The following is an 18,527-nucleotide window of genomic DNA, read 5'->3' as shown; positions in this document are numbered from 1 at the left end:
TGGCGTCCCCATTCTCATCAACTTGCATTGTCAAGGCTTGAAGAGAGGTAGTTAGGGAAGTCGCGAGATAACGCTCTCAGCCCTGGGGCAGCACTAATGATGCTCATCAGAGCACAGTTCTGACAAGCACAGCTGGGGAGCTAACCCTGGACCCTGCAAGAAAGTTTTCCTTGGCTTTTACCCAGCTTTGGCTGGGGAGCCCCGAGAAGGGAGGCCCAAGAGGGTGGCCACCTCCTCCCTCCTGGAGCCTGGCTTCCCGTCCTGCACTGGTGAGGGGAGAGTGATGGAGAGAGAGGCTAAACTAACGGGAAAAGTTGAGAAAAGCTGGCTTTTCCCATGCAGGGGAGGCAGGGTCACTTGGGGTCAGCTCTCCGTCCTATTCACACACACACACACACACACACACACACACACAGGGGTCAGCTCTCCGACCTATTCTCACACACACACACATACACACACACCCTGTGGCATTAACAGAGGAGCTTCAACCTGGCTAGCCCTTGCCCTTGTCGGACAGGAGTGCCCGGCGGGGAGGGCGGGTGTGGCTCCTACCCGGAGGTGACAGCCTGCAGCACTGATAAGGAGCGGTCCCCTCTGGCCCCTATAACCCATTGTTCTGGGACCAGCGCGCGCCTGCCTCTCCGAGGAGTCGAAGCGCTGGGCAGGGCCGAGGTGGGTCCCCTCCCCACCACCTATTTTAGAGGTGACTGTGCCGTTGACGTCAGGCGGCTTTGGGTTCATTCCTGGCTCGGGGACTCTATTTTCATAACAGCACGCAGTCCCGTGGAACTGGAATAGGCGTGTCCTCTCCCCCTGACCCTCTCCCGCCCCTTGTCCCTCCGCTCACCCCCTCGCTCGCTCCCTCCCTCCGACGACAGGCGCCTTTATAACGGCTGCACGCGGCGAGGGCGGGATCTCCGCCCGCAGGCTCCCCCGAGCAGCCTCTTACGCGCGGGAAGCAGCGCAAATTCACGGACCAAAGAGAAGGCGCCAGGGTAAGTGAGGCGCACCGAGCCCCGAGCGCGCCCGGCCTCTGCATTTAAATCCTGGGGGGAGTGCGGCGTTGGGAGGGGCGGGATACAAGAGGAGGGAAATCCTGGTCATGGGGCTACAGCTGGCTATGAGAAAAAAAGTTCCAAGAAAGAAATTCCTGTAGTTTAACTCAACTCAGAAGTTTTTTCCTCGGCTTCCCGGGGTAAGATAGAGGCGGAAAGCTCAAAGATAATCAGGATGATGGTTTCTGCTCAGACACATTGTACAAACTCTCAGTAGATGGAATCCTGGCCAGGCGAGTGAACAGTTCTGGGATCATTCTAGAGGAAAAGAGGGAGACAGATCTTGGAGGAAGGGAAGGGACTGGGGTGCAGAGGGGTGTGATGGGGTGGCCGGGCAGGAGGAGGGAGTGCTGACACCTGTTACTTTACCCTCAGATACTGAAAAGTTTCGATTTATTTTATCCTTCCACAACAAGCCTGCCGTTCTGAATTTTGGGAAGTAGGTTCTAGAAGCCACCGCTTCCCTTGAGGTGAGGTGGGGCGATCAGGTACAGCATTCCCTCCTCTGCTGTTCCTTGAGTTGCTCAGGAAACCAGGGCAGATGGAAGCTAGATAGGACTTGGGAATGGCCCCAAAGGTCTCCAAGATGGTCCCTTAAACATCCACGGGGGAAGGACGGGGTAGCACTCAGGTGAAGCCTGCTCAGGGTCGAGGAATTTGAAGGACTTTCCATGCCTGACTTCTTTCCAGGCTGCTTTCTTCCTCAGAGGGTTTGTAAACACCACACCTGTTGCAGGGTTTGGTAGAATCAGCCACTGCTGTGGGCTTGTTCTGAAGGGGAATACCTGCACCACTTCAGATACAGTGGGCCAGAACCCCACCCTCCAGGTCTGTGTGCTGGCTGCTACTAGGAGAGGGAAGGAATGAGGGGCAGGAAGGGTCAGCAGAGGTGTTACCTAGGAGACAGAAAGGCTCCTCCCAAAATGTGGAGAGGTGTATGCTCCAAGGGTAGATCAGAATGAGCAGAACTCAGAATGATCAGAACATTCCTGGGAAGAGCTCTCAACCTGGAGTCAGGAAGCCTGATTTCCATCCTGGCTCTGCAGGACCATGTAACCGTGAGGAGGCGAGGGCCTGGGCCTTGAGTTCCACCTAAAGACTCTTGTAAAGACCCCCAGCCCCTTTCCAGGATTGAGATTCTAGCCCCTCTGTATCTGCACGTGTCCCCTTTGGAGTCCTCTTTGGAGCTGGCTTCTTTGTATTCCACTCCTTCCTGGGAATTGAAGATAACAGGGTGTGAAGAAAAATTTTGACTGTGTGATTTTATTCTTCTCATTCTGGGAGTTTGTCTTCAGGTCCACTGCTATTTAAAAATCCACTGAGTGAGTTGAGGAAATGGACAGGAAATGATGTGTTGGTATAAGAGGACTTTTAAAAACAATGAATTGAATAGTATTTTCACTTGAGGGGGCTCAGATTTTCTAAGTAGTGTGGTGTGTTCGTTTCTACTTTTATCCCTATTTTTATTGCCTTGTGGTCAGGATATATAGTCTGTACATTTCTTATTTTGGAATTTTAGATTTTTTTTGTGATCTAAAATATGCTTTTTTTGTAAATGATCCATGACCACTTCAATAGAAGCAGTCCTATAGAGCAGGGGTCAGTAAACTAGGTCCTTGGCCAAAAACATCCTACAGCCTCTTTTTGTAAATAAAATTTTATCTAAACACAGCATGCTCATTTGTCTATGTATTATCTGTAGCTGCTTTCAGCTACAAATGTATGACCTGCAAAGCCTAAACTACTTATTATCTACCCTTTACAGAAAATGTTTGCTGATCACAGATAGAGAGGATCTGAATTATATGATTAATAATGGAGATCTAATAAGATATGAAGATAGAGAATATTTCAATCAAAGTATCCATAGAATATTTATAAAAAATTACCATATTATTCATTTTGTTTATTTTATCTGATAAAGAAGTGTTAAAGTCTCCCATAAATATAGTATTTCTTTTTATTTCTCTTTGTATTTCTGGTGGTTTTTGTTTTTTTGTATTTTGGTGCTATATTATTCAGTGCATAAAAGTTTATGATGGTTGTATCTTTAATGTGGCATATCCCTAATTATTATAAAGCAAGCTTTTTGGTCCATATAATACCTTTTTGCCTTGACTAAACTTGTGTGATATTAATACTTCAACTCTTAATTTTCTTACCTTGAGCAAGCTATTTAACTTTGTACCTGATACATAATGCCTGGTAAATAAACATTATCTATTATTATTGCTTTTTTTGCATTTATTTTAATTTTTTCTTCCTTTTGCTTTCAACTTTTCTGAATCCTGTTGTTTTAGGTGAGGTTCTTATATGTATAGTATAGTTTAGTTTTTTTTCAAAATAAAAAAGTAACCATTTACATTTATTGTAATAATAGTTACTTGCTGTTGTCATCTAATTTTTGGCCATGTGGTCTGCTCTCTCCATCTTCTCCCACATTAAATAGGCTATATTGTATTTTTAGATCTACTAGGCCTGAGTGGATGGCAGTGCCATTCTCAGGGATTAGAAATACAGGCTTGTAAGGAGAGATGGTAAGTTTAGCTTTGGACTTGTTGGATCAAACATGAATATGTTACCTTTATATGTTGAAATAAAATAACTTAAAGGAACGTGTGTTTGAGAGCTTTGAGATGGTATACCAGTAGAGGACTTTACTTTATCTACCTATTTTCTGGAAATTTCATTTTTTAAAATTTTAGGCCTAAGAGATTTGGAAGTTTCACTCAAAATCTTAAGTTTTTTAAGAAAATAATTTCCAGTATTTTATTTTATATTGCAGTAATTTATTTTACATTAATCTAAAATTCACATGCTTTGTTTGGAATAGAGAAAGATGGCAATACCCCCAGGGAACTACCCCAAAGTGAAAAAATTAGGATGAACACTGTTGCTATACTTGTTTAGATCTGCCTGTGGTGGTGTGATGATTTATTTTCTCTCAGTTACTACATAGAAACTCAATTCAGTGATGTTATTCAGATATTATTCATAAGCTGTTGCCATGATGCGTCACTTTTATGTCATCAGAATTCGGATGGCTACCCAGAATAGGGGATTCTGGAGATTTCCCTGTAGACATTTTCCATTTATTCTGTGGACTCCACCCTTGTCTTAGAATTCAGTCTAGATAAAACTATGAGGATTGGCATCAGCACATATTAATCTTCAAAAATTCTTCCTCCCCATTACTCACACTTGCTAATAAATAATTGCTTTGAATAAATATTCAGCAGTCAGTCTTAGTCCAGAATATTTGCTCCGCAGCCACTGTGCAGAGCACATAGTGAGGGGATACCAACAAATAGAAGGTTTGCTCTGTTTCCTTAGGAAGGTTGTTATCTGATAGGCGACTCAGCACTGATATTTATGTATAATATATAACACGTATATGGAAAAACTTGGTGCCAAGAAGTACTCAGTAAAAACTGTGAAGAGACCCACAAATTTAGAATGAGATGGGACTAATAATTTAAAAAAACCTCAAGATAGAGGTAAGTTTTGGGCCAAGTTTTGAAGAAATCTGGTAAGTGGATTGTCACTAGGAGGGGAAGGGTCTGGCTGGGAGCATAATGCATGTGCTCAGGCAAAGAGCATGATTTTGTTGGAAAAGGCCTTAGATGAGCCCAGTTCCCTTCCAGATGGAAAATACTCTCGGGAGATTTGCTGGCCTTGCATAGAGGTGGAGGGGGAGTTAGGGAGGCCTGATGAGATGGGTGGGAGGACTAGTTGGAGAAAAGCCTTGAAGCTCAATTTAAGGTTGATCTATTATAACAGACAAAAAGGGGCTAATATGCTTTTTAACTGCTGAATCCAAAGATCCCATCCCAGGCCTTCTTTTCTCTGTTCCCCTCAGAACGTTTAACTCCATCAACCTCTTTTTTTTTTGGCACCTGCTCTGTGGCTTCTGGGAAACCACCTGGGTTTGCTTCTTTTACTTAACTCGGACAATTTCTTTTTAACATCCTTTGCTGACTCCTGCTTCCATGAGATGGTGTCCCCATGCATTTGTCCTTGTCCTCTCGCTCACCATATGTGCTCCCTGTGCTATCTGGTCTCCTCTAGAGGCTTCAGATACCTCCTATGGGCCCAACCTGTGCTTATAGCCCAAACCCCTCGTGAGCCTCCGACTCGCCCGGCCAAGTGCAGAGGGTCAGTGCTACCTGGTGTCTAGGAGCCTGCGTTTTAAGAGCCATGTGGTCTTGGGCACGTTATTTACCTTCTCTGTGCCTCAGTTTCCTCAGCTGTAAGAAGAGGACATGATAATAGAGTTGTTGTGGGGATTAAATGAAACCGTGTGTGGCCCAGAGTAAGCTCTCAGGAGAACTTAGCGCTTGTTATTTCGGCACACCTCCAATTGCCTGTTCCATATGCATCTTAGGTTCAACAAAGCTGAACTTGGTATCTCTCCTCACAAGCCTGTATTTCTAAGCTCCTTTCAGTTGCCTAAGTCAGAAATCTGGGAATAACTTGGACTCCTTCATTCCCCAAGCCCTGTCTCTTCTGCCTTCCTAAAAATCTCCCACCCTTACCTGTCCATCTTTCATGGCTCATCTCCCTTGTCTCCTCTCTAAAGCTTTTTTTTTTTTTTTTTTTCTCTGTTAGGTAGAATAGGTCACTGTTTTCCATGCCCTCAGCATTCCCTGCACACTTTGTAACTCCTTATTTGTATGTAAATGTGACTCTATTGGTCCCCTCAGGGGCAGCAGCCACACTTTTGGTCTGTGTGACTTGTATACTTGACATAGTACCTGACACAAAATCTGCACTTAAATGTTTGTTGATTGACAGAAAGATTGACTGAATGTAGGACTGCTTGCTTTGGAGACTTCTTGAGAAGGTGGTTTGAATAAAGAGAGGCTGGAGTCAGGGAGAAAAGCTTCAGAGATCATAACAGTGATTTAGAGATAAAATGAAAGATTAAATTATGATCGACTACACATAAAGGGATATTCCTTCCAACTGTGTGACATTGAACATGGAACTTCCTCTCTCTAAGACTCAGTCTTCTCACCTCTCAAATGGGTTGTAGGAATATTAAATGAGATAATAGATGTAAAAGCATGTAAGTGAGAGAATACGTATAAAAACATATAATAGCATCATGCGTGGCTCACAAGAGGACTCAGTATGAGGCAGTAGCCATCGTTATTTTTATTCATAATTATATTATGACTATTGTTATTACTACTGATTGAATGTGGCAATTCAAGAATAGAGAGAAAATTAAAATGCTAGAAAATCACAAATTGTCCTGGCTGGAATGGCGTGAAGGCTCAGCTTCATCAAACGTGTAAGTTATTTCATATCATTCCCCAGGCAGTTCCTAAGAGGGAGGGATTGTCCTCTTCATTTTTAGATGACGGAGTGAGAGAAATCTCATCAGGAGGAAGTTAAGATCAGCTTTTGGCAGGGTTCGGGGCCCCAGGGGAATTCATGTTCACACCCTCTGGGAGGGCCGCATGCAGCCAGCTTGGGCCACCTTCTAGGACTAGGCATAAGCAACTCCAGACACCCTTCCCACCTTTCTGGGAACAGAGGAGTCTCGGACATTGAAAACAAGGAGCTGGGAGACCCACTAAATGCTGGCGTTTGTCCTTGCGTACCGGTCAATGCCGTGTGTTGGTCAAGGACGTCGAGGGTCAGTACTGCTCCACAACCCCGTGGCTTTGTCCTGCAGGGGAGCGTTCCCCGGCTGTCCCCATCCCTGACCTGCGCTCAGACCCTTCAGTCTCACCTCCAGCCCTGGTTTGGGGTTTGGTTAAGAGTTTGTGGCACATATTCTTTTAATGACAGGAGATGGGGCAAGAAGGAGGATGAAGGGGAGGCAGGAAGAGATGTGGAAATTGTCTACAAGGAGCTCCCCAGAGGGATGAACGGTGGAGCTGGACATGGGCGCAGACCACCTAGTTCAGCACCCGCCCTCACTTTACAGAGGAGAGGATGGAGGTTCCAGGAGGTAGTGTCCACACACATTGAGGCAGCTGACACCCCTTCCTCCTGATGGGGTGGATAAGAGAGGGCTTGGAATTGCGCCCGATAAGTGACTCGCGCTCCCTTCTGCCCTCCCTGCCTGCCTCTCCTCCCCTGGCCTCCCCTTCCCTTGTTCTTCCTTTCCCTCTTTCTGTTTTTGTCTTAACCTTTGGACACGGTCATGCTCCGACTCATTCTAGAAGGGTTTAGGGCAGCGCCAAGTGATTTCAGGGTCTCCGCTGTGGGTGCCGTTGGATTACCGGACAGCGGGTAGTTAGCTCTGTTAGTGGCTGTCATAAGAGAAGGGGGTCTCACCCTTATGACCCAAAGTCCTTTTGTCATGTCCCAGGCCAGAGGCTACGCACACTAACGCCTCACCAACTTCCTCCAAGTGCAGGGTTAGTCATCAGGGAACTGGGTGGGAGCGTATGACTGGATTCTAGCAAATTCTTCTCTGCTTCCTGGGAAAACCTCAGGATTCAGGCTCTTCTGGGAGACACCTGGAGTCACTGAGATAGCAGCAGGGTTCCAGACATGGCCCAGAGTTCCTAACCTTGGACCCAGTGCGATTTTAGATAGGCCGCGTGAGGAGGAGGATGGGAGCAAGTGGGGGTTAGAACTAAGGACAGCACACAGGGGGCTTGCGAGGAAACCAGGTACAACCCACCCCACCCTGTCACGAGCAGCCCCCCGCCCCCACAGGACTCCACTTCTCTCCATATGCTCACTCATCCACCCTGGTTAGGTCCTTACCCTGTGTCAGGCACTAGGCTAGAAGACAAACACTAGGCTGGGGAGAAACACTTAACAACTCAGTCCCCACCTTCACAGAGCCTTTGAGTCCAGAGGGAGATAAGGCTTAGCAACAGGCATTTCGGGCCGCGTGATAAGTGCTATGGTAGGAAACACAGAGGTTCTCTGGGAATTCATGGGATGTGTCTCTCACCAGATTTGGGCATCAAGGAAAGCAGCCTGGACGAAGGGACCTTTAAGTCAAATGAAGGGGGTGGCTAATGGGGGGAAGGAGGGAGGATGTTCCGCCCAGATGGGACAGCATGTTTGAAGTGAGACAGCAGGGCTTGTTTGGAGGAGTAATAAGAAGTCCACATATTGGGGACGAGGAGGAGGGTGTGGGGAGGCATGAGGTTGGAGAGGCTGGAGAGGCAGGCAGGGCCTGAGGATGCAGAGCCTTATATTTTGTGCAGGTTTATGGCTCTTTCCTCTGGCTGCAAGTAGAGAAGCTTGGAGATGCCAAGCCTGGAGACAGAGAGGTCGGGCTTCTGAAGTGGTCCAAGTAGAGATGATGGTGGGCTGACTTAGGGCGGGAGAAGTGGGCAGATTCAAGAGATATTGAAGAGGCGGAATTGATAGGCTATGGATGATGGGTTTACTAATGTGGGATAGGAATTTCTTAGGCCGTTTCCCAACACAGTGGTAGATCTGAAGTTGGCTTTTAGTGCCACTGCCTTGGGTTCCCAAATGGGGAGACCCCTGGGATGCCTCCTGCCCCACTTTCTCATCTTCTCCTTCAGGACCATCTTTCCTGCCCTCTCTACTGTGGCAGAGCACACTCGGCAGTCTGTGAATACAGTCCTTTCCTTACCACGTAGGAATTTGAGGGGATGCATAACTCTGAACAGTTAGAGCAACTCACAGGGTAGGCTGTGCTCCTCAGCGGATTTAACCCATGCTCAAAGCCAAAGGGGCAACCTAGTGCTGATGTAGTCACCCTCATTTCTAAGTGGGGGGTCCCTCCTGGCTTTAAAGTTCTTCTTGCCAGACAAAGGGGCCATATGGGGTTGTGTTAAGACCTGTGATGTTGGAGTTAGAATTCGGGTTCGAATCCTGGCCCTTCCACTTACCAGCTGTGTGACTTAGGTGAGTCAGTCACCTTGTGCCTCAATTGCTGCCATTGTAGGACAGGTCTAATAGTAATATGAGCTATATCATAAGGTGGTTGTGAAGGTTAAAGGAGTAAAGTGCATACAACCGGCCCGGACCCGTGGTGAGAATGAGTTATGAGACCTTCGCCCGCATTCAGAGCAATCAACGAGTAAATTGTTTCTTTCCACCCCTGTTTGGTCTTTGTCGGAGCGAGTCCTTTCTCGGTCAGACCCTAGTTTCTGCCCTTGACTTTGGTTACAGACGATGTCCACATAACCACTCGCCTCATTCCATGTTCTCTTTCTTGCTCCAGCCTTTAGTTTCCTCTCCGAGACTGTTTCTCTAGCTCCCGGCAGTTTACACGCTCAAATGCTGATTGCTTCCCTTTGCCTCCTCAAACCCTGCTTTCTAGAAGTCCTGGTCAGCTTGTCAGAAACCTGTCCTTCTCCCCCACTCACCTTTCTGATTCTTTTCCTCATCTGGGCCATTCCCTGGGCAACACAGCACCTTCTCAGTACAGACCTGCTTGATCATGAGTCTGGTGAGTTTTACTTTCCTCTCACTAAAATTCAGTGTACTGAGGACATTTTAGACCTGTTGTGTCATCCCTGTCATGCTGGGGAAGGGGTGGAGGAGGGCTAACAGAGGTGAATTAAGAAGGATAATTCCAAAAAAATTAGTCGCTCAGATGAAAAAATATTTACTAAGAAGTTTTTAAAAAGACAGTTATGAAAGAATTGGGAAATATGAACCCTAACTGGATACTTGATATTAAAGGATTATTGTTAATTTTTAAAGCATGGTTAAGTTAAACAGGAGTTTTATCTTTTAGAGGTACACACTGAAGTGTTTAAGCCAAAAATGATATGATGTCCGGGATTTGCTTAAAAATAATCTCGCAAGTGGGGTGGGGGAGGTAGATGAAGCAAAATTGGCTATATATTGATAATTTTTGAAATCAAGTGATGAGTACACGGGCCTCCATTATACTACTCTCTTTATTTTTGAGTACGCTTGAAAATTTCTATAATAAGAATATAAACATTTTTTGAAAAACAGTCTTTTAAAGACAGTTCAGGGGCTGTGTGTCCATCTCCCTGCACGACTGGGGGTGGGAGGTGGAGGGGAAATTGGAGGAAATTGTTTTTCTCCCCTCTACACACGCACTGCCCATGGCTCCTGCCGGTCCTGGGTCTGTGGGTGTCAGGAGGCACTGGGACACAGCCCCCTCTCGCACAGCTGCACCAGAAGGGAGGGGCCTAGAGGTCCAAGTTGGGGGCAGGAGGTCTCTGCCTTCCTGTCCCTTTGTCCAGCACTGGAACTGTCCTTGAGGCAGAAACATCATCAACCTTTGTCACTTTTAGAGTCATCAGGGTCGAAGTCCTTCATAATGATCAGGTAAGTATGATAACAACCACTTGTCAACAAACAGCATTGTTTTGAGGGGTAGGAAGGAGCAGTTGGCAGGGAGGGGCAGGGAGGATGAGAGAAAAACCTTTCCAGCTGGACACCACCCTTATGATTAATCTGGGAGGGAGTGAAGTGAAGAGGGGAAGGTGAATGAAGATGAAGTGCACAGAGCCTGGGTCCCTTCGCTTGTCCGGGCTGCCCTTGAATTAGACAGAGTTCTTCCTCCTCTGTATTCATGGCATAGACAAGGAAATGCCCTCCCCACCTCCCTTCCCCACACCACCACAGAGTGACATTTGTAGGCCAGGCATATATATCAGACTTTGGGTATTTGTATTTCAGTGGCTGGCTGTATCTGAAGCTCATTTGCCTTTCTTTTTTTTTTTTTGGTGAGGGAGATTGGCCCTGAGCTACCATCCGTTGCCACTCTTCCTCTTCTTTCTGAGAAAGATTGGCCCTGACCTAACCTCCGTGCCCATCTTCCTCTATTTTGTATGTGGGACACTGCCACAGCATGGCTTGATGAGTGGTGTGTACGTCCACGCCTGGGATCCGAACCTGCGAACCCTGGGCCGCTGAAGCAGAGTGCCTGAACTTAACTGCTGCACCACTGGGCCGGCCCCACATTTGCCTTTCTTTTTCCTCCTGTTTCTCGTTCTGCACTGCCCTGTAGAGGTGGAACATAAACCATTGTTTGCTCTGTGCTCTGCATGAGGTAGGGATGACTGGTGTAATTTCTGTGGGATAGAAGGCAGGTGACAGACCCCAGGTGAGGGAAGGCTGTGGGAAGGCTGTGGCAGTAGTGGCAGATTATGTCTGTCTGTCTGTCTCTTCTACTATGGCAGGAAACATGTCTGTTTTCCTATTTACCATTGAGTATCTAGAGTAGTGGTTAGCACATAGTGGCGCTCAGTAAATATTTGTTGAATGAATGACTCTATAATACAAAGTTTAGCTTGGAGAAGCAAATTTCATTAAAAAGTTAGGAAGATAGATTTAAGCTATATCTGGTGTTATTTTATTCTAACATCCCACACATTAATATTCTAACATATACATAATATTAATTTACATATGCATGTTTTATATTGCATATATATACATATACATATATACGTACATATACATGTACATACACACATTACATATATATAATTTCCCCCAATTGCTATGTGAATGAAGTAATTCTGGTAAGATGACTATCTCATGGAATTGAAAAGATGATTTTGCATCTTTAAGGGCAGCAGGGGTTTGAATTCCGTCTACATTGAGGAGGATGCTCATTTGCCCTCCATAGTCAGCGAGCGATGGTTCATTTTGTCTCCACTGTGCTGTTCTCTGCCTTGTGACTTGATCTTGAAGAGCCAGGATGGAAGGAGAAGGGAGGTGTTCTTTTTTTCTTGGGTTGATCACAGCACCCCATAGTGGTCGGTACACCTTAGGAAGGGCCAGAGAAATCTCGTTTATAAGCATTTACGAGTATGTGGTGAAGATATTCTGAGCTTTTTTCCTGCTCAAAAGGAAAGAGGCAGGATTCAGTGGATGTTTTATACCTTTTCCTGCTTTCCAATCCTGCCCATTCCCCTTCTTTCTGATTTCTTCCTGCACATTCTCTCCCTATTTGGCACTAGAGGAGGCCGAGATCTTTCCTGGTGCTTTTCTATGGCAGGGCCTCAGTGAGCCTCCTCTTCCTCTAACTGTGCACTCTCCCTGGACCATATTTCTCTTCTAGTCAATTCAAAACTTTTCATTGTTGGGGCCGGCCCACTGGCATAGTGGTTAAGTTTGTGAGCTCCGCTTTGGCAGCCCAGGGTTCATGAGTTTGGATCCCGGGCATGGACCTACACACTGCTCATCAAGCCATGCTGTGGTGGCATCCCATATACAAAATAGAGGAAGGCTGGCACAGATGTTAGCTCAGCGACAATCTTCCTCACCAAAAAAAGACAAAAACAAAAACCAAACTTTTCACTGTTGAGTAAGCAATCCTATAAGGAAAAGAAAACCTAAAGTAAAAAAAAAAAATTCCTTGCACATATAGCATACAACAAAACAAAAGGAATAGGGTCGTAGAAACATAAACAGTAAAATAATTCAGGAAAAAATTATAGTTTGTTGAGAAACTGTTAAAACCATAGCAATTTTGAATTTTAGCATCTTACCTGACATTGTCTTGGGAATTTGAGAACCATCCATTTTGAGGAAATGTACAAACTCCTTTTCACTCTTCCAACTTTCCAACTTATCTTCCCTTGTGTGCCCTGAATCCTTAGGAATTAGATTTCATGGGGTTTGGGAAATCAGCTGGGTCTAACATTGACATGGAGGTTGTGGGAGCAGAGAAGGCAGCAGAGCTGGGAGATGAAGGACAGCTATATAGGAAGTATGCTGCCATCCATCCAGTCAGTGTCTGATTATGCCCGAGTTGGTGAGTAGATTACCTGCTTTGTGGATCATCTATCACCAGGGAGCTCCTATTCTTTGTGGGGCTGAACTAAGAGAGTGGAATCAGGACCATAAACAGAGTTGGTTTATGGGGCTTCTGATGAGGGAGAGAAGGAGAAAGAGAGAGGGAAAATGAGAATATCTCAGATTGCATTTTAAGGCCAATTAGAACTCACTTTAGAGAGAGTACCGATAGTAATTAAGAGCATGGATCCTAGAGCCAGATAACCTGCATTCAAATCCTGCCTCTGCTATTTCCTGGCTGTATGATGTTGGGCAAGTAACATAACCTCTCTCTGCCTCAGTTTCCTCATCTGTAAAATAGGGATAATAATTTTTACCTCATAGAGTTACTATGAAATTAAACTAATTCATATATATGAAAGATTATTAGAAGAGTTTCTGATCCAAGGTAAAAATGAGTGTTAGCTATTGGTAATATTTTTTGTTGGATTCCCTGCTGTTTTTTGTGTCATCTGGGACTTGCCTCCTTCAGGTAGCTCATTAAGAGCTCACTGTGAGGGCCGGCTCCTTGGTGTAGTGGTTAAGTGCGTGCTCTCTGCTGCTGGTGGCCTGGGTTTGGATCTCGGGCGCGCACCGAGACACCGCTTGTCAGGCCCTGCTGTGGCGGTGTCCTACATAAAGAGGAGGAAGGTGGGCACAGATGTTAGCTCAGGGCCAGTCTTCCTCAGCAAAATGAGGAGGATTGGCATGGATATTAGCTCGGGGCTGATCTTCCTCACCAAAAAACAAAAGAGCTCGTTGTGACAGGGAAAACTCCTTCCTTCACTTTTTGGAATTAGTAGAGCCATCCTTACAAACCATAAGGAGGGAAAAAGTCCTTCTACTATGTGACAGCATTGCTGAAGAAGAGGATCCCGTGGCTGAAAAGTGAATGTTTGACCTTCTGTAGAGAAATCTACAATTCAGATAACTCCTCTTATCCTCCAGAGAATGGGATGCTCTCAAATAATGTCTGAAACAGGGCCAAAGATGGAAAAAATCTTGAGACTGGTAAATTATGATTAAAGTCTTAACTTTAAGCTCAGATATTTCCATGTTCACTAATTCCTAAGAAAATACTGGCCCAAAATATCAGAAACGCTGGCAAATTATTTGTGACATATTTTTTGAAATGAGGCTCTGAAACCCCTCAACAGAGCACTGGGTCCTCTGCCTTCCGGGTAAATATTAATATAGTTAAATTGCGGGGAGGGAGGTATGAGATTTGTTCCTTCCCTTCATCAGCCTTTAGAATTTGCCACAAGAGGTGAAGAAAAAAGTTAGTAGCTTTATCTAACGTAGTAAGTTGAAGAGCAAAACCCTGCCTGAACATACAAGATGTTTTGCTACTCTGCTTCGGTCCTCCGTGCCCGAGTTTGTTAGGAGATTCACACCCCTCCCCACCTTTGCTCTCATGCAGGACCAGAATGGCCACAACAACCTCCAGTGCCCCCCGTGGTTGCCGCAGCAGCCTGGACTACAGATACCACAGGCTTTGTGATTTGAGTGAAGCTTGGGGCATCGTCCTAGAAACGTTGACCGGCGTTGGGGCTGTGACCTCGGTGGCCTTCATGCTCGCTCTCGTGGTCCTCATCAGCAAGGTGCAGGACTCCAACAAGCGCAAATTGCTCCCAGTCCAGTTTCTCTTCCTCCTGGGTGTGCTGGGGATCTTCGGCCTGACCTTCGCCTTCATTATCAGACTCGACAGCAGCACGGGGCCCACACGCTTCTTCCTCTTCGGCGTCCTCTTTGCGCTCTGTTTCTCCTGCCTCCTGGCTCATGCTTGCAACTTGACAAAGCTGGTCCGCGGGAGGCAGGCCCTCTCCTTGCTGATGATGCTGGGCCTGGCTGTGGGCTTGAGCCTGGTGCAGGACATCATTGCTATCGAATACCTGGTCCTCACCATGAACAGGACCAACGTCGCCATCTTCTCTGAGCTCTCTGCTCCTCGGCGCAATGAAGACTTTGTCATGCTGCTCATCTATGTCCTCTTCTTGATGGTGCTGACCTTCCTCACATCCTGCCTCACCTTCTTTGGATCCTTCACTGGCTGGAAGAGACACGGAACCCACATCTTCTTCACCATGCTCCTCTCCATCGCCTGCTGGGTGGCATGGATCACCCTGCTCTTGATTCCTACCCCTGGCCCCCAGTGGGATGATACCATCCTCAGCACAGCCTTGGTTGCCAATGGTTGGATTTTCCTGTTGTTTTATATCATACCTGAGCTTCGCCTGCTCACAGAGCAACAGAACCCCATGGATTACCCTGTTGAGGATGCTCTTTGTAAACCTCAACTCATGAAGCAGAGCTATGGTGTGGAGAACAGAGCCTACACTCAAGAGGAAATCGCTCGAGGTACAGAGCCTGGCTGGGTGGAGAATCCCTTGTAGAAAGATGGGGGAGAATCACAGGCTATTATAACTGTAAGGAACATGCAAGGTTATCCAGGTCATACCCCTGATAGAACAGATAAGGTCCCCAAGGCTCATATCTTGCTTAAAATCACCCAGCTAGTCAGAGACACGGAGAACTAGAAGCTGGCCTCTGGAGTCTTCATCAAGTACTTTCTACCCAATACCATGTAGGTCTCTCTGAATCAAAGATGGAGCAAAGGAATGGAAAAGGAATGACTAGAAAAATGCTTAGAGGCAAGTAGGGGAGATTGTGTTTTTTTATAACAGATAACTAGGTATTCCTTCCAGAAATGTGGAGCCTTGATAGATTTGACTGCATAAAGCCAAGCCATGATTTCCTGCAGTGATCACAGAGCAGAGGAGGGAGAAAGCCCTTTGGTCATTATCCACTGGGAATCTCCATAAAGTTACTCAGGATTCTGATTTAGCCTGAAGAGCCACATTTTATTGTTGTCTCTGGGCCCATGGGAAAGAAAAGAGACAAAAGAATCAAACGATTTTGCTCTTGCCTGGAGCTGTGAGTAGTTAGGTGCTCTGCTCTTGTTCTCATAATTAAGAGAGGCTAAACTCATGGCCAGAAACTGCCCTTGCCCATAGGGATCAATTCATCGGCCTCCAGCATTGACATTGATCTCTGGGTCGAATCAGGGGAGGGGACATGGGTTTGGGATAGGAGAGAGGGGCCTCTGCCGACAATTTTCTCTGCTCTTGAGGCCCGAGGTGCAGAGCTTCCTGGTGCTTCCCCCTGCACCTGTGGTCCCTCTCCTGGGCCCTTGTGAGGCTATTCACAGCCAGAACCCAACCCCCACTGAAGCTGTGCTCTCATGAAACAAACCGAGTCACTGCATTTTCCTGCCTCCATGTCTAGGCTCAAGGAGCGTCTGTCCTGTGCCTGATGCGTCCTTCTTCCTTATTGTTGCCATTTTCCAGAGTCACTCACTCCCCAGTCTCCCTCAGTATTCTCTCCACCTGCCCATCTGTAGGACTTGAAAATGCTCTTATCAGAGTCTGTTTCATTCCCCAGTTATTTGTGTAGTGGTCGTATATTCCTTCCTGTTCAGGGTCAGCCTCAGGGCAGGAATCATTCTAGTGAATCCTTATTTTCTTCACAACATCTTACATATAGGTGTTTAGGTATTTACTGAGTAAACTGGACAGGTAAATTTGGTGGGAGAAAATGGATTGCTTTAAATTGTATTCATGATGATTGTACGTGTTTTCTCTTCTGTTCCTGAGTTTAAGTCCCTCTGATTTCCCCCAAATATACAAAAAATAATTGCTCATAAATTCTGTCCTTCCCCCACCCCCCAAATAATAATTTTTTTCCCCCTTGTTAGGCAGTTAAGGAAGTGGGTAAATCCTCAGTGAGAGTCACTCTGGGTACATCTCTGGCCAGATCTGTATCTCAAAAGACTGCTTCCAAATGTGCTTTTGAAGTGCTCCTAGGATGAGGTGAGGTTTTAGAAAGGCGTTACCCTAGTGATCATGGGCTGCTAGTTTTTCATTTATTCAATCAATATTGTGCTTACCCTGTGCCTGGGCCTGGGCTTGAGGACACAGTCTGTTCCTGCATGATTCTTACAGTTTACCAGGGAGAGAGACAATTAAACAGATAATGTGTCCTGCTTTGGTAACTGTCTCAGCTGGGGTGAGCACGGGTGGGAGCATGAAGGAAAGGACCCCAATGCTTTAATTGCTCCTCTTGTCTGTTTCAGGTCAGGAAGAGCCAGGTGACACACCCTATGCCCCTTATTCCACCCATTTTCAGCTTCAGGTAAATGATCTCTTTCTCCCTTTTCATCAGCAGTGTTAGCCTCCAGAGCATTTGTCCTTTGGGAATAGATGATGTTATGGTGCTGATAGCCCCTTGATGGCCACCTTGAAAGGATGACGTGTCTCCTTTCCTGTGATCCGCCTCATGGGGTTAGGACAGAAGACTGGAGTGCAGGGCCCAGGGAGGACGTTAGGGGGAGGGTTTAGGGGAAGGGGAAGAAAATTAGACTCCTGCCCAGATTAGAGTTGTGTTGAAATGGCCCAGAATGGGACTGAGTTTAACAATATGGTTGCTTCCTTTTTAGAATCGGACTCCCCCAAAGGATTTCTCCATTCCACGGGCCCATTATGATGTCAGCCCTTACAATGATTACAAAGGAAGGAAAGATGGCAGTTAACTGTTCTGAAGAGTGGGACTAACACAGCAAGTCAGCAGAACCAGCGGGGAATTCAAAAGGACGTGGGCTAAATCCGAGTCTTCTATGGAAGCTGTTCAAAACGTTATGGGAAGACCTTGCCTCCCTGACAGCCTCAACCACTGTTCTTCTGTTCTGGAGTTGACGGGGGCTAATTACACTCCAGTTCTTAGCAGCACTGTAGTGTTTTTCCTTTGTCCCATCCTTAGGATACTTCTTTTAAGTGGGGTCTCAGACACCTCAGGGTTAGCCTCTTACTGTTCCCTGTCATTTGACGTGTGACTAAAGCTCTGGTCATCTGACCAAATCCTGGCTCATTCAGCTTCAGGAGCCGACTCCTCCACTCAAGGCTGGTTTTGTGCAGATCACTTGGCCTAGAGCAGAACTGCACATCTGAGCAAAAATAGCCAAGGCCTGTCTCTCAGCCCTGCCCCGCCTAAAGCTACACTGGAAGCCAACTTACTGGCACCCTCCTTTCTTGCCTGGGTGGGAGATGCTAAAGGTCACTGTACATTTACTCATCTCTGTGGTGCTGCCTAACGCAGGGGCTCCATGTGTCCCCAGCACCAATTCACAGGTCACCCCTCTCTTCTCACAGCCTTCCTGAACTTGCTGTCCGTCCCCAGACCTAATCTCCCCTCTGTGCTTTACCAGGGGTTCTCCCTCTGGGCCTTACAAGTGTCAACAGGTCCAATTTCTCTTTGCCAGAAGGATTGGTGCACTGTTCTTGCTATAAATTCTTCTCCCATCCCCGTGCTCCTCCGCCTCTGTAAATAGATTCACACTGTCGTCACCTCCTGCGTTCCATAAGTGGGCATTGTCCACGAATGGGGAGTATTCCTTGTCTAATAAGTTATTCACTGTTCCTCTCCTGGAGATGCAATAAAGATGGGTGGCAGCTCCTTCACTGTGGCAGCATCAGTACCAATGGTGGGCATTAGACACAAGGGAGAGATGGCTGGCTCCCCTGTTGGCATCATGTTGGAGCTGAAGTTTAAGGTTCAGTTCCACTGAGTGTGGACTTGACCCTTCTTCATGTGTCTCTCCTTCTCCTTACATCTAAGACAAGTGTGTTTTTCCCAATTTTTGAGGTGAGCGGCAAGGGTGACAAGGAGCCAGGAAGGGTCATGGACCCTGAGGTTTTG

General features: G+C 46.4%; 1 protein-coding gene across 1 annotated transcript; it reads left to right on the top strand.

Annotated features, from left to right (window-relative positions):
- Nucleotides 1-705: 705 nt before the first annotated feature.
- GPRC5A (G protein-coupled receptor class C group 5 member A) lies at nucleotides 706-18,289 on the top strand. The gene is made up of 4 exons (XM_058558728.1): nucleotides 706-998; nucleotides 14,197-15,134; nucleotides 16,909-16,967; nucleotides 17,272-18,289. The coding sequence occupies exons 2-4, from the start codon at nucleotides 14,204-14,206 to the stop codon at nucleotides 17,362-17,364; spliced, it is 1,083 nt and encodes a 360-aa protein (XP_058414711.1). The 5' UTR covers nucleotides 706-998; nucleotides 14,197-14,203; the 3' UTR covers nucleotides 17,365-18,289.
- The last annotated feature ends 238 nt before the right edge of the window (nucleotides 18,290-18,527 follow it).

The sequence above is a fragment of the Diceros bicornis genome, chromosome 17 (assembly GCF_020826845.1).
Source record: "Diceros bicornis minor isolate mBicDic1 chromosome 17, mDicBic1.mat.cur, whole genome shotgun sequence".
NCBI lineage: Eukaryota > Metazoa > Chordata > Mammalia > Perissodactyla > Rhinocerotidae > Diceros > Diceros bicornis.
Note: the sequence above shows the minus strand (reverse complement) of the source record. Positions and strands in the feature narration are given on the sequence as shown.